This window comes from Ceratina calcarata, unplaced genomic scaffold (assembly GCF_001652005.2).
Source record: "Ceratina calcarata isolate Rehan_Ccalc_2016 unplaced genomic scaffold, ASM165200v1 scaffold81, whole genome shotgun sequence".
NCBI classification, from domain to species: domain Eukaryota; kingdom Metazoa; phylum Arthropoda; class Insecta; order Hymenoptera; family Apidae; genus Ceratina; species Ceratina calcarata.
The window spans coordinates 570,436-592,076 of record NW_017179422.1 but is presented as its reverse complement, the minus strand read 5'-3'; the positions used below and the strand labels follow the sequence as shown (position 1 = coordinate 592,076).

The 21,641-nt window shown below is 43.6% G+C and overlaps 1 protein-coding gene across 1 annotated transcript in view; it reads left to right on the top strand.

Moving 5' to 3' along the window:
• Window positions 1-21,641, top strand: part of LOC108631120 (uncharacterized) — a 36,355-nt gene that overhangs the window by 6,572 nt on the left and 8,142 nt on the right. Inside the window, exons 2-4 of the mRNA XM_018034837.2 lie at window positions 883-3,417; window positions 9,458-9,654; window positions 20,862-21,075. Coding sequence (XP_017890326.1) covers window positions 3,282-3,417; window positions 9,458-9,654; window positions 20,862-21,075 — 547 coding nt within the window. The 5' untranslated portion in view covers window positions 883-3,281. The remainder of the gene's footprint in view (window positions 1-882; window positions 3,418-9,457; window positions 9,655-20,861; window positions 21,076-21,641) is intronic.

Genomic DNA, 21,641 nt, shown 5'->3' with positions numbered 1-21,641 from the left:
TTAAATTTCGCACCGTCTTCCGGGAGCTTAACGCTTGGCGTAGTAAAGATAGGAAAGAGGAAGAAGTGCTCTCGTAGTTGAGGGAAAAGTCGCTTTCAGGGAGCGTGGCGAGGTGGCTGCTACCGCAATCGCAACGATTCGTTCGTGCCTCGAGGATTCTCTAATAAATGATGATCTTTTAATAAATGCTTCCTCTCTGTAACCTTATATTTCCAGTTATGTCGGAGTGAACATTTTTGACGTCCCGTCCACTCACCTCTGTAGAGATTTCAACTGTTTAATCGTTCTGAAACGATTCCATCCCTTCATAAAAAGTTGATAGAATAAAAAACGAAATACCTACGTATATTTCATTGCTCGGACAGATATTTTACATGTACGTTCTATAACGACGTTCTTGTTATCTGGAAGTCTATAACTCTCGGTCGATCACACCGGTTCACTGCTAGTAGCAGCAGATCCGCTGAAATTAATTCGTCGACAGGAACTCGCTCGCTTTATTATCCACGGGCTGTTGTTCACGTAGCCCACTCGAGAACATACCATGGTTCTATTGAATTTCCAATTAATGTAACAGATTAAAACCCGCGTACATGAACACGAGTATCACAAATACAGCCACGAGCTCGAATCCTTGGAGCAGTTATGTTAAAATTTGAGAAAAGGAACCGCTGCTAAATTAAAAACTTCGTTTTCTTTCCGTTTCACCGGTTTCATTTCCTTAGTTTAGGGGTTTCCACAATTTCGGTCCAGCTTGGGCTAAAAAAGAAAGCTTACCATTAAGATTTTACGAGTACCTAGTACCTACCACCAACCTAGGATCGGCGCGGCGGCGGCGCGCCGTGCCAACTACATACTATATCTACTCTACTCGAATTTCAGGAGTACGAGCAACAGCAGGGACGAGCCGACCCTTAAGGAAACGAGTCATCTGTAATCCCTGAAGCGGCGTACCACGGTCCAGGCCTTGCACGGATACTAACCACAGTACAGTTGAAATTCCTCAAAGGAGCGGGTTAACCACGACGATCTTACACGAAGACACATCACGCGTTCTCCTCGTTCGGCTCGCGTGTATACGTGTGTACACGCAGGTGAACTTTCCTGGGGAGGAAATAGAGAAACGAGGAGGCTGGTCTCAGCTAAAGGCAGCCGGAGAGAGAGCTTTAACCACCCTTAAGGACACAGTTGTCTGGTGGCCAACAACTTGCCGCAGCATTCCACAAACTTGCACAATATCTACAAGCCCACGAGCGCGCGAAATTCTTTGGCAAATCTTTGGGTGTTCGCTAGAACGCAACGCGTGCACGTAACGCGTGACAGCTCTGCGAACGGTGAAAAATACCGAGTAAGGTTGAGGGTAGACAAGCGAGAAAACGCACCGTTGAGGAGGGTCTCGGGAAAATAAGGTGGAAACGTTCCCGGTCCGTGTTAACGGGCGCGGACGAGTGACGTCGCGTCGGAACAGTCGAGAAAGTAGGCGTGACAAGGGTCCGCTTGAGGCAGAATATTAGTCGTGTCACCTAATGATCGTCGTGTTCCGCTCCGCGGCTGCCTCGTAATATTCGGTGAAATTGTGCTGGTCGTCGTCCATGCGGATTCCAACAGTCTGCAGAGTTCTCAACCCGCAAATTCTTCTCCTTCGACGTTGACATTTCCTGTATTTCCAATTAAATCCGGACGAAGGACAGATAGATTTACGGGGAAAAAGGAGGACGGTGTACGAACGCATGACAGCCGGTCTGTTAAAGTAGCAGAGATTCATTATCGGTGTTGACGCAGGCAAGCGGACCAGTGAGCAGTTACATTATAAGAGGATCTGGTGGGAACGGCGAAAGAAGACAGGAAGGGAATTGCTACAAGAAAGCTCATCTAGCTGCAGTAATATTAATGCCAGAAATTAAGCCACAGCTCGTTAGAGTGGGTGTTTGCTAAAAGCATCGCGAAATTTCCGCGCGATCGCGCTAATATCCTACTGTAGGGCCAAAGAAAAACCTCCTAGTGGCGAAGTAGCGACGCAGAAGCATAGATCTTCCTGGAGGATGGTTCTTCTCTTTCTCTCAGTCCGTACTGTCGGTATCTCTGTGCTGCTGGATAAAAAGAAAGCCAGAGATTTCTTTACAGAAGTAGCCCGTTGGCTGTGGAACACTAGTGACGGAACGCTGAAAGCCACTCGACAGAGAGGGAAAGAGGGAACCGGTGAACGCTCGGTTCTATAGCCCAGAGCATCCTGTATTTCTGATAACGTACAGAACTCGGTAACGTCCCGGCAAGAACGTTAGTGAATGAGGCTGAATGAGAAGTCGGTAAGCAAGAAGGTCCTTGCGCCCAGAGGCACGCTATTAGCTTTACTGCCATAGGATATCACCCAACGGCTTGGTGCAACATCTTGCGAACTTGAACAATACTAACCGCAAAACAGTTTAAGGCCGCCGAGTGTTTCGACGCGTGTATCTTGCAGTTTGTTCTGGGGACGTATGAAATGGAACTTACAGTGTCCTGAACATTTCGAGAGACCGTAATCTATAGCCGCGAAACAATAGCGGAGAGTAGAACAACGACCGAGAAACTTACCAAACCTCTCGTGACATTTGCTTGTCTCGTAGGTTTCGTGATCGCGATAGACCGAAGCTCCGGATTTCATCTCGTTCTGCAACAATCCGCAAGGAAACGCCAGTACCCACCTTATATTCACTGTTAACGACAGCTACTGTTACTATATTTTGTTCGTATCTGTCGGAGATGTTTCAACCTTGTCGAAACGTAATTCGCCAACTCGCACAATATCTTCGTAAGACAGGGGGATTGACTGTGCCAAGTTGTTCCCGCCAAGCGGGGATTTTTTAACTCGGCACCGGAGGTCAATTCTTCTCGGCAAGGTTTCCAGGGCAACAGAAACTTTTCTCTTCCCACCGTTGCGCTAATCAATCCAGGTGAAAGGGTCGGTCGGGAGACGGGTAACAATTGCTGTTGCACAATAGAACAGGATAAAGGTCTTGCCTCTGTCTATTCGAAATATCGAAAACATCAAGTCGCCGAAGGAGAATCGAGTTTCCGGAAGTACGTTTTCAACCTGATAGAGGCTATTTGCCGGGAGTTGCTTTTGAACGAACGACGTGTTTAATCCCCGATAAAAATCGATGTTCGGGACACGGTTCTGTCGCATCTATCAGCGGTGTTAACATTAGATTCGTGAACGACATGACACGGTGAATGAGGGCAGGCGACGAGGCATTGATAATTGGCGGCAGGCTGGGTGAAAAAAAGCGACGCAGAAAAATATGGTACACGAGGCTACGGGTCTATGGCACGCCCCGGGATTTAACGTATCGAGGTGGCTGATGATCATAATACACGGATACCGAGCTACCACACTTTTGCTATCCATCCTACTTAACGTGCTGGTGCGAACCGCTGGTGAGTATAGACGTATGTGCACGTACGCCTCTCGGTTTTCTCTGCACGTTTGTTTCACTCTTCCCCACAGAGACTCTCGGGTTTCTCGAATGTTTGCGCTTCGCTCGATAGAACATTCCGTCATTTCGCCCAAGGCGAATCCATTCTCAACTTCGACGTACTTTTAATCGGTGCTTTGTCGATGCCGAACGCGTTATTCAGACACTGTAGTTTCATTAAAGATCGAACTCTGTTTCGAAATGTCTACGATCTTTTATAGATTCGCTCTCTTAGAATCCATTTTATTAGATTCACTACTCTAATGACATCTTTACTTCGACTTCAATCAGCCGTAAAGAATAAACTGCGCTCGAGGCGATTTTCGCGAGACGAAAATACCTTGGATTTAGTAAATTCTAAGTACAGTCTTGAAAATTATAACGGTCTATAAATTACTGCAAATGCAAAATGCAAGCGCATAATCATCTGTCTCAATGATGCGATCTTCTTTTTATTGTATTGGAAACTATTATATCTCTGCAATAATCTATCAAGTATATTTATACTTTGTCAATCAATTCTGTTGAAATTCATTACTGGATAATGGACGGGCTGAAAGTTACTTTCAGACAGACGGAATGTACCATTCATTCCCCGCATGAATATTAATTTCTCGATTGATAGGGGATTAATTAATTAGTCTAGTAATATCGGGAATACTTATAAAAGCTTTGAAGTCGCGTACAATTAATTGCTTTCTAGCTCAAACACAAGTTTAATCGTAAGCGTTCCGTGCTAATGGATAACGTAAGCTTCCGTTATAAGAGTTCACGTTATTACACATATCTAGACACGGGATGCAACGCGATAGAACACGACATCCAAGTACTTTATCGATCATTTATGAAGCCGCTGAGAAGGCCGCGGGTTACGATGAAATTTACCCAAAGCAATAGCACCGCCGAAACAGTCTGAGTTAACTATAAACTTCTTAATGTATCCATTTAACGTGCTAATGCGGTTCCGCGCTAAATTCCGTTTTCGTTGCTCGTTCGCCTTAAGTAGTTCCTGGGAACCTTCTCGGACCCTTTAAGCTCCGACCTAGCACCTTCTTTTCATTATTTAATTACCGTTACCGTTATCCTTTTACTCCACTCAAAACGCTTTTATTCGCTCCTTCCGTTAATCGGGCGAACGAGCGATAGCCAATTTTATTGGGCAAACGACAAAAGTTCGGTCGTACTCGAGTTTCTGCTCATGTTTTCATTATGCGAGAAATCGGATGCGTTTCAAGGAAATAAATTACACTGTTGCAGCCGCGGGCATTGCGCAATCGAATTGAGTTTCAGGAATCGCGAGTCGAATGCATCTTGCGAACGCAGTAATGGTGGTTGATTATAACATTCGTCAGGAACTGAATAGCTGGTTCGTGTTGACTAGTGGCTTATTTTTGATGCTCCACCATTACAGTTACCGAGTTACTGTTTCACTATTTCAAATGTCCAAATTGATATGAAATTCGATCATTTCCAGTTGCACGTTATTGAGTACACCATGAAATTTCGTGTAACACCTTTGCGGTAGAAATGCACCTTCATTAATCGAGATCGCCGAAAGCTCCGGGCTCCGTGCATTTTCATTTTGCATTAGCCGCACTCGATAAACCTCGTACAATGCTCCATATACCAGTCCCTTTCCTCTATTTGAATTTCATAAATTAGCTCTCAGCATCGTCATACGCGCGTCGGGAAATTAATGATTGCGTGCCACGTGTTTTAATTATGCGAATGGATGAACGAAAGTTCCTAAATGAAGACCCGCCTGTTCATATAAATCTCGTTCGTGCTTTCAAGCGCCAACTGATGCACGGGGGGTAAATATTTCCACCATAGATTACGTGCGCGGATACCGAGTTACAAACTGTGCCGTATGAGTACAATATAACATTTAAGCACAGTAATAAAGCACACCCTAGTTCTCGCGCTTGGGAGCATCGTGAAATCTCACGGCACTTCCTGCCTCGCAAGATGTTACCCTCTGTTTACCCCATCTTTAATTCGTCTATCCGTTCTTCAGAGTCAGCTTAATTCAGCCAAAAACGTTTGCGTCGTTTCTAATATTTAATCATTCACTTAAAATTTGCAACAGTTAAAATAAACGGAGATGTATCCGTAACGCGAGAAAATAAATAAAAGTTCGTTCCTCCTCCCTGGTAATCACGGTGATGTAAGAACTCGGCTCATATTTCTCTAGAATCAAATCTACGTCAAATTTAATTCCATGGAGCCAACTCGGATTTCCATCTACCGCTAGAATTCGTTACGCACTGTTTACAATTCCCCTTTCGCGAGAAATCAGTTGCCTGTCCGGTTCACCGCGATTTATCCTTTCCCGGTTCGTTCTGACCGTGCCCAGCGTTAACTTAATTTAATCTATTTCTACGCGAAACGATACCAGCAGGGTTACTTGTTCAATTTAGCAACACACCGTAGAGATGTATCACTCATGCAAATTTTAGACGGTTGCTTAACCCCCTCTGCGTAACTTGCCGCGGAAGGCTCGCGATTTACATAGAAAACAGGGCTAACGAAACACAGGCAACGCGTGCCTTCTATTCAATAAACGACAAGTACCGGCAAGTTTATAATTTCCCTCGGTCTCTTCGGTGAGCCGTGGAATGGGCGCTCGTTTGCAAGCGCTATGCGCTTTATTGCGTCGCAGACCGACAAAAAGTGTCTCTGTGAGCACCTGTCTCTCTCTCTCTTTCTCTCTCTGTCTGTCTCTCTCTCTCTCTCTCTCTCTGTCTCTCTCTCTGCGTGTGTAAGGGAACGCGGTAAAAAGACTGCTTTCAGCGTTACACGTCTGTCGGACGGTTTCAAACGAAAAAAGAAAAAAAGGTACGCGGTATGTCGAAAAGGGGGTAAACCGAAGTGGCGCGGCGTGTCGCAGTAGTTCATCAGTTTACCCGCTAAATATACTTGGGCGAACGAGAGGATGTAAACCGCACCGTTCACCGCCATATTCTATATCTACGAGCATCTGCCAGCCGACCGGGCTGGTACGCGCGTGCGAATCGTTCGTTTTGCTCGTCAGCGCAGAATATCTGCCCGAAAAATAGTTCGCGTGGTAGACCGGTTCGAGATGTGGGCGTAATAGAAGCGGTACAACGGTTCGTTCAATATATTTGCTGACTGTAACCCGATAGAGCTCATACCGCGGAGTAAACGCGCGTCTCTGTTGCGCTACGTGTTTAGAACTTACGATACTTATTATACCTGCCAGTTCATGGCATGTGTCGGAAACACGGGCGGCTCCGAGATGGTTCGGTACGCCCTGAGAAATTTTCCCCGATCCTGTGATTTACGCCGCGTTTCGTAATACACGTTCGTTTAACGGTTTTAGAATGGGGTTGATTTGAAAAAAGTAACTTGTCGCCGGAACGTGGAGGAACGTGTCCCGGCGTTACGAACTCGCGTCGTGCCGCCGCGCGCCGTGCCGTCTCGCATCGGAAATAAATTTGCACAGCGGGTCCTAGGTTGAAGTTGCTAACGGAGAGAGAGAGAGAGAGAGAGAGAAAATAAGAGAGAAAGAGAGAGAGAGTGCAACGGGGCGAAGTTATGGTGGAACAAACGAGCTCGACATCGTGGTGTTTTATTTCTGGTTTAGCTAGCAAGCGCGTTGAGGTAAAGTTGGTAGTTAAATTGCTGTGAAAGACGCTTAGCGCATGGAAATTTACGAATATTGCTGTTCTTTAAGCCTCGGAAGTATCTCATTTTCCAAGTTTTCAGTAATAACGACACCTTACAGTTGATTATTCCTGTCACGGGATTACGCCTTTTTCTGCCGCGCCGGCTGAATATAAAGCTCGATTTTTGTTTAATGCGCCGGTCAAAGCGATTACGGTGCCTGCAAAGGGAACATTACGCTGAGAAAATCGATTTGCGTCACGTAATACGTAATAAAGCGTTGGTAGCTTCGAAAATGTTGATTGGGTTGCTCCGGCCCGATGATCCATTAATTGGATTACGTTGGGTGCAATGAGAAGAACCGCGTAACATTTTCTTCCGCTTAGAGGGACGTTCGATAAGCCGTGGGAAAATGAAAGCACAAACAAAATTTTCGCCGGGGAACATCGCGGAGTCTTTTACCTCGCCACGAATTGCTTCTTGTAGCGCAACGCGGTGCAAGTTTCATAACAACGTGGCTTGTTTAAGTTCTTATTATTTTAATAGAAATTCTTGGCACGGTCTCGTTCGAAAATAATGAAACTTTTCCCGGATAGCCTTTAGAAGTTTCGTTACTCGTTTTTACGGATCTTTCGCGGTACTCCCGTACACATGCACTACGTGTACACACATACATGCCATGACTCTTGGGGATCCGAAGTTGGATAGAGTATCCGATAGGTGGAACAATTTTGGCTACTAAATTTTATGAAACAGATTATCTTTCCATGCCTGCAATCCAATAAAACTGACAGTCAATTTTTGTGTAGGTACATATGGCCTGCGAAACCGCATCGGATATTTGTAATATTGATACGCATTCGAGCGTGGAAAACAATTTGGAAAACAGATTTAATCAGTTCCACCTCTACTTGTTGATTTTAAATATCATATATACGTTGACGATTATCATAACCGTATACAGATTCAATGTACTTAACGTGTTTTACCTTTCATTATACATACTTACATTTGCATGGTACTTGATAACGGTCTGGCTTTACGCATTGGTTAAACAGATAATTGTTACATTTGCGTTTGATTAGCCAAGTGGCGAAGCCCGTTTATGCATACGAATGCTCGTAATTACTCAAGTCTCGTTAAAATTGCAATTCTTAATTCGCCGCGAATCAGAAAAAAATCACAGCGTAAAGCGTTCCATGATTCTCAGGGATGTACCGCCCGAGGCTTGTTTCTCCGCGTGCGATGAGATAATCTAATTATTATATACGCGAAAGTTTCTCCGCAGTCTCTTGTTTTAATCTTTTTGGATAATATACTGGTATGAAAACCGTCAACGACCCGCTAGCAGAACTAAGGAAGCGAGGTCCCTGACGAGAGTGCATTTTTCTTTTCGAGAAGATGAAGTTTGCTAAAGTTCGTTGAAGCAACAGCAAGTCGGTGGTTTCCCAACCTTGTCCAACTTGGGGTGAAACTTTAAATTATCATTAAAATGTTTGGAAGATCATATTCTTCTCGAAAGAGAAATCAACTTTCGTCACTTTTCTCGTAGCACGATAGACTCTTCGTTTGACACATCTGCCTTGTTCGCCGAACAAATTATGTTCGAAGGCGATCGATCGTAGTTGGAAAATTTCCTCCCGTCTAACGCGGTTTTTTATAAATATTTGTTTCGATCGACAGAAATGATAGAACTCGCGTTAGGGTTGTGCCCTCACATAAAAACAATGATAGAACATTGAAATTTTAACAGTTATTAGATATTACACTAATAAAACACTTGATTGTTTAAACATTTAATTTGTAAATGCAACAATGACAGAATTCAATTTTATAAACATTACTCCTCTGTTATAATTTTTAATTATAATTTTTTCTAAAAGCTTGTTGCTTCAAATATTGGACACAGCTTTTTATTACATGTCTTAAACTTTTGGCAGAGATCTTACGGTTCATGCAACGTTAATATTAGAAGCGTTTACGATCGACGTTCTGACGTTCAATTAGCGTTTAATATTTGACGAGTTGTTACAACTGTCACTGTTCATTTTATGACCCTATTACGTAGTCCCTTTTGACACTTTTCCTCTGCCCGGTTGGCTTCTTCACTGTTGCCAAATAAACACTGGAAAGGAACAATCCCTTTGCTACAGCAAATCTCCTATGTCTATTCGAACGGGGTGCGCATAAATATTTGAGGAAGGGTTGGCGTGGTGCAAAGGGGTTAAGTAAAGTCCAGAGGAAAGCCTCTTAACGAGGATCCTCTCCCCATAGTCGATAGTACATAGTACGAGCGCTGCGACGCAACAGCGAACCACCCTTAAATCTTCTTCGACCTGGCAACGATTGCTTTGATTTAATGCCTATCTTTTCAGAGTATCCGACGGCGGTCACAGCGGAAATTGTGGCGACCAATGGGAATTCGTTAGAGGCCAGCATGAAACCGTTGGACATCGATCTACCGCCCACGCTACCGATGAGCTTCGGTACCGAAAATTCCACGGTGATCTCCGCCCAATCTGGATCCACTGCCCTGTTGCCCTGCGTCGTCCATAATCTAGGGGATGGAACGGTGAGACTTGAATCCGGGAACATTCTTCAAAAAGTTTTCGAAAAAGCATCTGAGGCCCGGGATTTCCGATCCCAGGAGCGTAGAGAAAGTTATTATCATATCAACGTAAGAGCCAAATGGGAGAAGTCCTGGGGGGAATCGAGGAGACCGCGGGATGACGCTGGTTAAGATAGTTAAGAAAGAAACCGTCAGAGTTTCAAAAACGAAATGAACGAAAAGAAGCTGAAATCCTCTTTACAAATGGAGGATGGATGACTGTGCGAATTAAACAGCCCTCGTTTAGTTTGATCCGCTGGCTACGTCAACGAAAATTATTCATTCCGAGATGTATAGATCCATTTAATCTGCGCTGCTATTACATTTATGAACGAGGCCAATGGGGAGGATAACACGGGTACGGGGTGAAAAGAAAGATTTTAATTGAAACAAGGGCAATCGAAACCTCTAAGCCGAAGGTTTATTCGCGACCGGATGAAATGGAATTAAAATCTAAAAGGTCGAGCGACATGGGATTTTTAACTTTTCAGCTGTGTTCCTTTCCGTCCCGATTGCATTGTTTAGCGACGAAAGCTTCCGCGAATCCGCCAGCTAACATACTAATAGCTTTCAATTACGTGCCGCGAACCGGCAGACCTTCGTGAATTATTATACTCCTTCGGGGAATATTTGTACAGAATTTGTATAGAATGGGGGACTTGAGTATCGTCCAATTGGTTTGATACAATTTTTAACGAGAGAGGAAAGGTCGCAGAGAGTCGGAAGGCGAATCAAGATAAACAACAAGCGAGTACCCAAGGATAAAATTTCAGCCCCCTTTTGTTCAGTTCGATAAGTTTAAAAGTTGCGAAATAGAATGTTTTCGTTTTCCTTCGTTAGACGGGGTCGGTTTTCTCCCCCGTTACCCTTTGTTAGTTTCGGTTTATTGGTATGCCGAGACCGTGAGGCGATCCGGGAGTTAAAAATCAAGGCGAGAACTAATCCGCCGACCGAGTTCTTTCACTCATTCCCTATTTTCATCAAAACGAAATTTCACGTAAAAAAGTGAAGCAGTTGGGTTAACGAAATTTAAGGAAGACTCAAAAGAGGCGATTGCGAAAAGTTTCATCGTCAGCGAGTGAGCCGTAAGCATAGTAGGGAAGAAAATAAAAATGAAAGACTGTAAAACGGGCACGTTTCCTTTCAAATTAATGGCTCATAAAAGATTCCATAATGCATAACCATCTACTTGGTGAGGAATTGGAGAGGGTCGCGCCTCATAAATACAATGGGAGCAATCAAAAGTTTAACATCGGAGCGAGAAACGGAATATATATACATCGGCAATCGCGTACAACAAGGCGTTGATCTTGATCGTGCATATTCTTTTATATCATAAAGGCAATGATGAAAAGAAAGTTACAGTTTTTTTGATTTATCTTAACTATATGTATCACAGGTTTCCAAGTTTCTTAAAGGTCTTCAATCTCTCGAACCCTCGAGAATACTAGGAGGCTCTTGGGTTCCCTCGCAACCTTAAGATGCTCTTAGAACTTGGCGTATTCGCGAATCCCGTAATCGGCGTGTTGTGAGAAATTTATTAGCTCGTAAATTAAGTATTTCTGACATGTTTAATTACACTCGACGTAAGCAAACAAAATTCCACTCGGAGATAATTAGACAACGTATCCGTGAAACTCCATTTCGGCAGTCTGTTACGTGTATCGCTGGCAAACATTTGCCGCGTCGCGTCGCATGCAATTAGCCCCGACGCTCAGGAGATGAACACGTATCCGTATTAATATCGTCGGCACGCGTTGCGCGACGCACCTGTATCTGCGATAATAACTCAACCGATCTATGATTTAAACGTGGGAAACGGGAAAATATGCCGTCACGGCGGAGATTTCTGGACCCATTCGCTCCGACGAGTTACCACGACGAGTCGAGTAAGAAAAGGAGCGAGAAGCTCGACAATGCGCGCTCCATTAAGGCGTCGTTATTCCCGCGGAACGAGAAATCAGAGCGAAAAGTTTGGACGGGCTGAAGCTGTTTTTCCATCTAATCTTACAAGATGCCTACTGTTTTATTCGTCTTCTGATACGCGTGTGGAAATATTCGCAAGTATCATCGTTGTTCGAAAACCGTTTCGCCTAGCCGGATAATGTCGAACACGAATACAGAACGAGAACAGAATGGAATGGTTCCATTCCTGTGATTCCGCCTTTCTTTTTTTGTCATGGCGCTCGCAGAGTTATTACCGAGTTATTTGTCTTTCTTCGCGCGTACGGTGGCCGCGTTACGCAATAATTGGTTGGTCGAGCCACGAGCCATCCGGAACGAGGAATGAGAACAGAGGACGAACTCTGTTAGAAAGAGGGAAGGGAAGAGAAGAGAAGAAAAGTCTGAGGGGATGAGAGCAGAGTTCCAGTTAAATCGACGCAGGTGGAAATCAATAGAAAGGTCGCCGTCGAACAATTCGCACGCTACTCCTATTGTCGCTACGTGCTCGCCCGGCCTGCCAGTATAAAATTTCATTGCTCGCTTGCGGAAAAAGTTGAGGGAAAAGGAATAGCGCGGGAAGAAAGCGGAGGACGGAAAGAGGAAGATGGAACCGGAAAAGGAGGAGAGTATGAGATAATGAAAACGGTAGTATCGTTGAGCGTGCGTCGCAAAGTCTTTTGCAATTTTGCGAAAGCCTTGCCTTCTAATTGAATGTGATGTCTTCGAACTGAAAGAGGTCTATGTGCATTTCGACTTATCCCTTGAAGATTGCTGTCCTTTATGTGAAATCTCTTTTATGTTGCCGGCGAATAGAGGAAGAGGCGCACAGATACGTAGTATTGATGGCTGAAATGCACCTCCGCTGCTTGCACCGCGAGGTTGAACGAGTATTATGTATGTGCAGCAGAAAGAGAATCGCGGATGTTACGGTCGACACAGGGAACGTGGAACGCGGACAAATTTTATATTTAATTGCTTAGAAACCTACGAGCGCATGCTGGATGCAATTTTCCCAGGGTACTTTGTGCTCTGATCCATTGTTAGCGAAAACTTCGTCAATGTGCCTTGGAATTTATCATTCATGGCTACGAAGGTGACTACACATAGCTACGCGTACTTTTACAAAGGCAAACAGATTGTCTAGAAAGTTGTTACTACCGCAGGTATTATCAAAGCGCACTTGTCTGCTTAACTGATAGAGTGTAAACCTATGCCAACGTACGAAGTTCAATCTTATTCTCGTCCTTGGTAGTACGGAAAGTTTTGCTGCCAGGCTGTTTCAATTAATTCAAGAACACGTTAACTACCACGTTTCCTTTTTTTCTTTCTCCTATTAAAGAACCTCATCAACACCAAGTAGCACGCTCGTGGTCTAGCGACGGCCATTTTTTCCTCACCGTTCGTTCAGGTCTTTATTCTTTCGAGTTTCCACTTCCATACAGCCGTTATTAGGGTAATGGGTATTTTGGTTAAATGGTAGTCTGATAATCTGAGTGTTCCCATGCGCCACGTGACAGCACTTATGGTTTTTTCAAAGCTTTTACCCGATTGCGCCGCTCGAAAGTTTCGCGTGTATGAATGCACCTCGTTGCGGTTGTCCCTCTCTTTTTTTTATCCATAGTTCGTTAGAAGATAGTGACAGACTAACATTCCGAAAAAAGAGGGTTAACCCTGATTGGCTGACGGGAATAAAATCGAGGGGTTGAACCGGGTCGCGGCCGCCTTTTTGCCCGTAATTCACAGTAATATTTGGATTCCGTTCAAACGGGACGAAATCGAAACCCGACGTAAATCTAATTATACCGAAACACTTAAGACTGCGGTTGGTTTCTTCATTTCCCCTCCGTTCCCGTTTTCCTGCGCGGATCTTCATTCGAGCGAGATCGACAGTAATAACCAGATACGTCTGTTCGTATCGAGAAACGCCTCGGCATCTCCTATAAATATTCGTTTGGAACGAAAACAGTAGCGGGCGAATTTACTTTGGCGCGGACGAGTTTACACGAACGCGTTTGGAGAAGCAACGAAATGGTTACGAGCCAGGCAAACGTTCTTACCAGGAACGCGATGGTTGGTGCGCGATTTAAATAAAAAAAGGCAAGAAAATAGCAATTACTCACGGACGGCGTGCGCTGAGTTCCTTCGTGATCTAAATCAACGCGGAACAAATTATGTATACGCCAAGATGCTATTCCCATGCAACGAACCGCGTCGTTTGCAAGAACCGGCACGGGAAACTTGGACGAGATCTGATGAGACGAAGTTGAAACTAAACCGGAATTTACTAATATCGCTCGAATTGGATCTGAGATTTTCGAATGGACAGACGAGAACATATACAGTACACAGGTCTGATTCGTGTGTTATAGCTTATTGATCGACGCGTTTCCATTGGGGTTGAAAGTTTCATAAAGGTGTGTGTACAGGCGCAACGCTGCGCCGCGCTGTTACGGAGCGGAGGCGAAGTGGAATCAAAGCGAGTACGATTACCTTTGACCGGGCCCCGCGTTGCCCGACTATTCACGTCGATTCTTTATGTAACTGATTCTCTATTTCAGCATTTTATATTTAATATTTCTATATACCGATGCCCTGTTTCTCGACAACGTTTCAGATATCTTTTTTTCTCCGACGATCAGTCTCCTCGGCGTTGGTGCATTTCGTTGACGGCGGTGCACGCGCGATGTGTTACAGCGAGCCGAGTTGAAAGCATTTTCCGCGGTAAAGCGGGTCGAAAAGGGGCAAGTTTTGAGGACGGAGTTTGCATTGTACAGGGGAATCTCTCTCTTTGGAAATCACTAACGATCTGTATCCTAGTAATTGGGTGGGCTCGCGATGCACGACCTCGATGGGATCGGGGAGAACGTGAAAGCGATGTAAGGCATCGCGCTCGGGACTCGGGTCTGCATTCATGTCGGGGAATTGCTCAATAAGCGTGAACCGTTAGAAGGGTGTCTTGAGACTGGCAAATATACAGGCTGATTTCCAGATAGACGGCCAAACTTTCGCGACCGTGCTTCCATTCGACCTCGGGAAACAGGAACTCTTGCGAACGCCTGCCCGGAAACTCTTTCCTGTCCATTTGCTATCGCTAACTATAACTATAACTAACGTACAACTTTTTATTTTGATGCAATCATAATTTTCTCGTGGTCAGTGCCCTGGGGAAATTTATGAGCTACGAAATTGCGATTGTTATAATAATGGGACGCGATACGATACGTAGATCGTATCGTGAAAAGTAATAACCAATTCCACGTTAGTTGCATTAATTTTCGAGGTGTTACTGTCTTACTTATCGTTAGTTCGATTACTCTACTCAATGTTTTATTCCCCTTAAAATCGTTCTGCACTTGTCAACGTTAAGCTCTATTACTAAAAACGTGCAGGACTAAATTGCGCAATCGATAGTGCTCAACATTGAGAAGCGTAGCGTTGCATTGTTAGACTACTGGCTCGCCTCTTAATAGTCTAAGTAACACGTTTCCCGCTGGACCGACTCCTCGGTCGGTTCTAATGGTACAAATTGTACATCTAAACGCGCTGTTCGCGTTTGACAAGAGTGTTTACAGCACGGAAGGAACAGGTTTCCGGTTCCGAGATCGTACCTCCTTAAGGCGAGCAACGTGCTGACAAAGTTTCTCCGGCTATTCGAGCAGCTCTTCGCGTAGCATGGAATATGAAATTTCATACAAAACGGTACAACGCCGCACGCGTCCCCGTAGACTTCGACTCCATCACGTAAGAATTGTGCATGTAAGTGCAATACGAGGTGACCATGGGAATGAAAGGAAAGCTAGAAATCTCGTTACGCAACAGGCATCCTTGATCGTAGTGTGGCTGTAGGTAGCTGTAGAGGCTGAAGGTAAAAGCAGAAAGGAGAAGCCGTGGAATCGGCCAAAGGAAAGCACGTAAACGAACAAGGATTCGAAATGGCGTCGAGATGCCTTAAAGATTTCCTTGGAGAACCGTGATTGCTGTTTGAACAGAGAAACGTGGGACATGTATCGCGAACGCTAGATGAAGATCCTTTCAAAATACGCGTTTGAATGCTCGGTTTCCCGCGTGTCTCATTTGCGATTCATTAAATTCTAAAGAGTTATTTCGTAACAGGACGGGCAACGGAACGACGGGCGGGCGGTCGGTCGGTCGGTCGGTCGGTCGGTCAGTTGGCCGGCGGGTGTCGTACGCTCGCGAGAGTGTTCGTACATTATGTGCGCGTGGACTTTAATAATAATTTAAACGGAACGCAAATCGAATGGAAGACTGCAGGGAGCAGAAACGCATGTGGTTTAATTAAAACCCTGCTTTTATGAAACAAATATTAATCACGATACACCGACGGAAACTGAATTAATCGTCTCTGCGATGAAAAATCTTCCCATTTACATTCTTTCACATTCTATAGTTGCGTTAAATCTATGCATACATAATTAAAACACAGATTGTGAAAAAATGAGAAATATGAAAATTACTATAAAAGCAGTAAATAGGTGAATAGGTGGAGGATGTTCTAGTATTCGTCTATCAATATTTACAAACGTATTTCTAGATGTACCTACATCGGTCGTATGTCTTTCTATATACTATGGAGCACTATGTACATGTACGATACTTCTGCTCAGTTCAATCCAGTTTGATACGATCAATATAAATATTAATATCACTTGGCATGCAAGTATATTAATTTATATACAGTTCGTAAATGTGCATTTTAATCATATTTCGTTGGATTATAACACTCGAAATGTAATTCACGAATGCTTCGTTCGTCGACTGCAAATTGAATATTTACCAGGAATAAAAAATACCTGTTTCAATATCGGAACAGGAGACTAAATGAGCTTATTTACACCGACAAGTTGAATCTGCTCTCCTGCTATGAAAAAAACTTCATTCGTTTTTTATAATAAACAGGAATTTTGCAGTACAGCGATGCACAAGGCCACTCGACCCGTTCGCGCTCTTCGGCACCATGCATGTTCCATTTAATTCGCTGCTTTCGTTCCACGTTTCTCTCTGGGCGCTTCGATACGAATTCGAGCCACTGCTCGACAGCCACAGGTACTTGTAGGAATTTACCGCGACTACCTGGAAGGTTATTTTACCCGATCCGACATTAGGCAAAGTGACGCGGCGCGACAGCAACGGTGCACGCTTAGTTCTGCGAAACCATGCGAGGATCAGTATAATAGGGTATCCGTATCGCAAGGAATTCCATGATTTCTAAGACGCGTTTCGTGTTTATACGTAACGCATTCCGCGATTCCTGCGGATCATTTATAGTTCTGTGTTCCACTAATCAAGTGTACGATGTAATCAGTTCGAAGGCTGAGCGTGATAAGTCTTTGGAAGGTTTAAAGAGAAACGTGAGCCGCATAACTCACGATCCACTGTATCTATTTGATTACGTCCGATCGAAATTCATTACGGTGCTCACCTAATTACGGGTACACGTTCCTCCGCGATTTCCCTCGATTTTTTTTCCTTACTCCCTCCCGCCTGTTTTCATTCGCCGAATATTTCAGCTAGCTAGGACGATAAAAGTTTCGCGAGCGAATTTCAAGCGTACGTGAGAAACTGCCCCTGGAGACAGTTTCTCCTTCCATTTCTTGCTCTTATTGTCTTCTTTCCTGTTGGCTGTTTATCCGTCGGTTCTCATTATTCTTGGAGATGGAGCCAATGCTCGGCTTCATGGCCTAGGTAATCGTTCCAGTCCCGTTCCCAAGTTGTTGGCATCCTTTTCCGCTTTTTAAATACCACCGCTGCGTCTCACGGCGATGTCTTACGTAAAAGTTTCGAGTTGGAGCAAGGCGGAGAGGGTTGCAGACGGAATGGAGGTTGGGTTCTAAGAGAGAATAGCGCGCATAAAATATCGCGTCAGTTGAAATATGCTCGTTACATGTTAATGAGGAGCACGCATTAAAGGACTAACTCGTGGTAAGAGATAGCCATTTGCGAAGAAAGCCCCGCGACACGTCGAGCTTAACGTCCGGGGCGAGATCTTATCGTTTGAAGACAAATCTCTCTTTCTCGCATTCTCGTTTCTCTTTCCAATTCCACGGTCAATTTTTCTGCCAGGCCGTGCAATCTTTCTCCCTTGCACCGTGCCAGCGGAATCATTCCATTTAATCTCTCGTTGAGTGTTTGATATCGTTTCCAGGAGAGGTGGAAGTACCTTGCGTTCTCCCGATACAAGTACAGTTCGTTGGATTATCCCGGTTTCCTTTTCTTGTTTCTTTTCCTCTTCGTTCATCGGATGGCAAATTAGAAGATTAAAAGCACGGAAGATATAATAATTGACTGATTCTCGAGAGGGCAAAAGGACGAAATTGGAGGATAGAGGGTGGTAAATGTGCACGTTATAAAAAGATTATACATTTCACTTAGACAAATATCAAGAATTCAATCTCACGCTGAAAGCACTCGTATTCCTTGTTACTAGGTGCCTAAACTTTATGATGGACATAAAGACGTATAGGGGTAAGATTCTATCGCCGTAGCTGAAACTTGCTCTCCGCCTTTCAGATTTCACGGCCGATTCCAGCTGCGAGAGGTGACATCATCCCGTGGATTATCCCCATCGGCGGCACTTGTCGCGGTTGGCTTCCGCGTTTTTAACTATAGCCAAGTTCGCCGAGAATAGTCACTAAATCGCGTGGCAGACGTAAAAGTCACGGGGCATTACGCGTACAGCTCGTCTAATAGACATCCGACGATTGCCTGCACCATGAGTTGTATAAATTACGTGTTAAATCAGCATTTCACGTTAAATAGAGCACGAGATATAAAAAAAACGTCACTGCAAGTGACGCCGCGGTCGCGTTTCGTCGAAAACCAACGCAGTAGCGGTACCGTGATGCTTATTTAAGAAGGGTGAGGTAATGGATCTCGGGATAGTTACGTTTTTCAAACAGGTCTGTTTAAAGAAAAACAGAGCCGTGGGAATTTCCAGGGTGTTTCAGTAAAACGGTAGTGCATAATTTTTTAAATAAACACGAACTAGCCGGCAGTATAATTTCCTATAGATCGTGCGCGATGTAGAATTCCATCGTCAATTCCGTTCACGAGCTCTGCAATCATTCTGTGTCACAGTCCCTGGAATTATTCTGGCCGAGGACATTTCTTGCTTACTCTCAGGCACACGAAATCAAGTGGTGGAACGTGTTCGGCAATTACCGATGACTATTGACGTACTGCATTTACCCGTCTGTCATACGTGCGCGCTGTTTGCACCACCGTTAAGAGTTTTCGACAGGGAGTTACGAAACTGCGATCACCGTTAGATAGTTGAGCCTTGGTGAACTTTCAAACTGAGCTAATGAACGCGCGCAAAACAGGTTTAACTTGCTTGCATCGATAGACTACGAAAATTAGGTGTAATTGTTCGACTTGCCGTGGAACATTCTTTATCGTAATAATCTCACTTTTCTTTTTTATTCCTCTTTCACGATACATTATCCCGAGTTATATAAAGGGACTCGATTCATGGTAAATTAAGGGTTAAAGGGAACAGAATAGTTAGAGAAGAAATTCTCATCATTTATCGTTTTTAAAGTCTCCTCAAGATGACGTAAGCCCGACATGAATGCGCTTTCTTCGATATAAACAGGATAAAAAACCGTATCGATCGACGAATGGAACATGAAAAAGGTTAATGACGATGACGAAACGAACATTGGGTTATTCCGATAGACGATAGATAGAAAATACCGTGATTAATGGCAGCGTCGGTACTTGTAGCGTCGGGACTGTAGTTACTGACCGTAATAGACAGACAATGGTAGAGACCAAGAAGCTCGATATTACATGGAAGTGAATAGTGAGCGTCGCGAGCAGACACGGTGCTTATTTGTTCCTTCGGGCAATATCACGATAGTTGCCGCGAGCAATATCGCGATAGTTGCGAATTATTTTACACACAGGAGCGACGATCAAACTATTAATTAAAATCCTGGCCAATAACTGCACGTATTTGTCAACAGAATGGAGTAGAAAGAACTAAATTACTCTCCGCTGATTTTTTTATTAACCGATTTTTCTCGGACGATAGAACGTTCCCAATATCGCAGCGAACGAACGATGAAAAATTGGATCTGTAATAAAGGCGATCCGCACATTCCATAGTAGGTATGTATATAGTATTAATTCGAATCTGCCCAATGTCGGCTTCAGAGTTTATTAAATTTGCCGTAAATATTTATACATCTTCTTATTCAAATTTAATATTTCACTTAAATCAGATTCTTATCAAATATTAAAATCAGATGACTTGGCTTTCTGGCTCAGTGACGTACGGTAAAAAACTTTGGTGTCCGAAGCCAGTTACGCAGCTAGATTTTATCTATTAATTCTCAGTGATCTTTCCTATTAATTACACCTTTCTATGTTAATCTCTTTCCACTACTGTATTTTTCATAATACAGAGAGTTATAGTATGTACTATGTATATTTAGTGGTTTATAAGATCCATTGTATTCTATTTGTTATACATGAATTATTTTTATAAATATAATTCTTGAATTCTTTTAGCTTTAAGGATGTATTGGCAATACAGTCAATCCCAAAAGTTTATGCACTTTAGAAACGCATTTTTTAAAAAGAAATCAGACGTCGAAAGAACAATGCTAATGATAAACAACAACAAAAAATTTTTCAATTTTTTCGAGATTTTTCCAAGGGGTATCTCTTCAATTGTTTCCAAATTTTCGTTTTTGGCCAATAACTCGTCAATTTTTCGTCAGCGTCAATACTTAATTAGATATTTCCTTCTATACTTTTTAGTACGTTTATTGTACATTGTTCTTCCGACGTCTGATTTCTTTTTAATTATAGGAAATACGTTTTTCTAAGGTACATAAACTTTTGGGATTGACTGTATACCCAATACGTCCTTAATTGGGGCTGTGGTTTACTACAAACCGAGACATTAATTTTAGAAATATGGTAATATATCTTAAATCATAGTCAGATCAGATATTAAAATATCGGTGGCATAACATTAGATACTAAAAATCATTTTATCACCTATTGATCAGGCACGTTTATTCGAATTAACACGACAGAGGCGGACAGCAATGTGAAATTCAAGCTGCCCGCAGTAAAGAGGTGGATCACTTGTCATTATAGACGGAGGTCCCTCTTTTTCCCGGTTCCAGTTTCATGACCAATTCTGGTCGGGGACGATGGATCATTCTTGTTAACGAGACTTTTTGCCCGGCTCTCAGGTGTCGTGGATCAAGCGAAAGGACCTTCAGGAGTTACTAACCGTAGGGTTGAAAACGTACGCCAACGACGAGCGGTTCCAGGCAATTCATTACCACCACAGCGAGGATTGGACTCTTCAAATAAAATACGTTCAACCGAGGGATGCCGGATTGTACCAGTGCCAAGTATCCACCCATCCACCCACGAGTATATTTCTGTTCCTCGAGGTTGTCGGTAAGCGTGAAATTAAACACCGATATAACCCATTTGCGTGCGGCCTCCGTTCGATTTTCGGCCGTGCTCGTGCATAGATGCACACGTAGATACGTACACGTAGTGTATCAACATCGACCGTCGCTTGTGACGGCCATAAATACGCGCCCCGTTTTTTTAACCGTCCCTTTTATTAATACAATTTTCAGCATCTCGCGTGTTATTTCCGCAGATTCGATTGAATGTCCGGTCTGTCATTCGACCGGCCGAATGGAATAAATTAAATTCTTGTTCATTCCGTTGAATGGCTAATGAAATTGAAATAAACGTTTCAAAAAGAGCTCTTTTCACCATTACGCTGCCCGTTTTCGCGCCCGTGAGAGAGCATATTCAACAACGGCAAACAAGCATTGGGAAAATATCGTTTCGATTACGCGTATCAATCATTTTTCCTCTTTTTCATCAATTTCAACGATTCGATTTATACATCATCGTCTATGCGGTCCATTCAGAGAGCGCCCACTCGTTTCTTTTATTCCTAACTGCGTCAGCGACAGTGAATATTACATACATTACATATATTACAC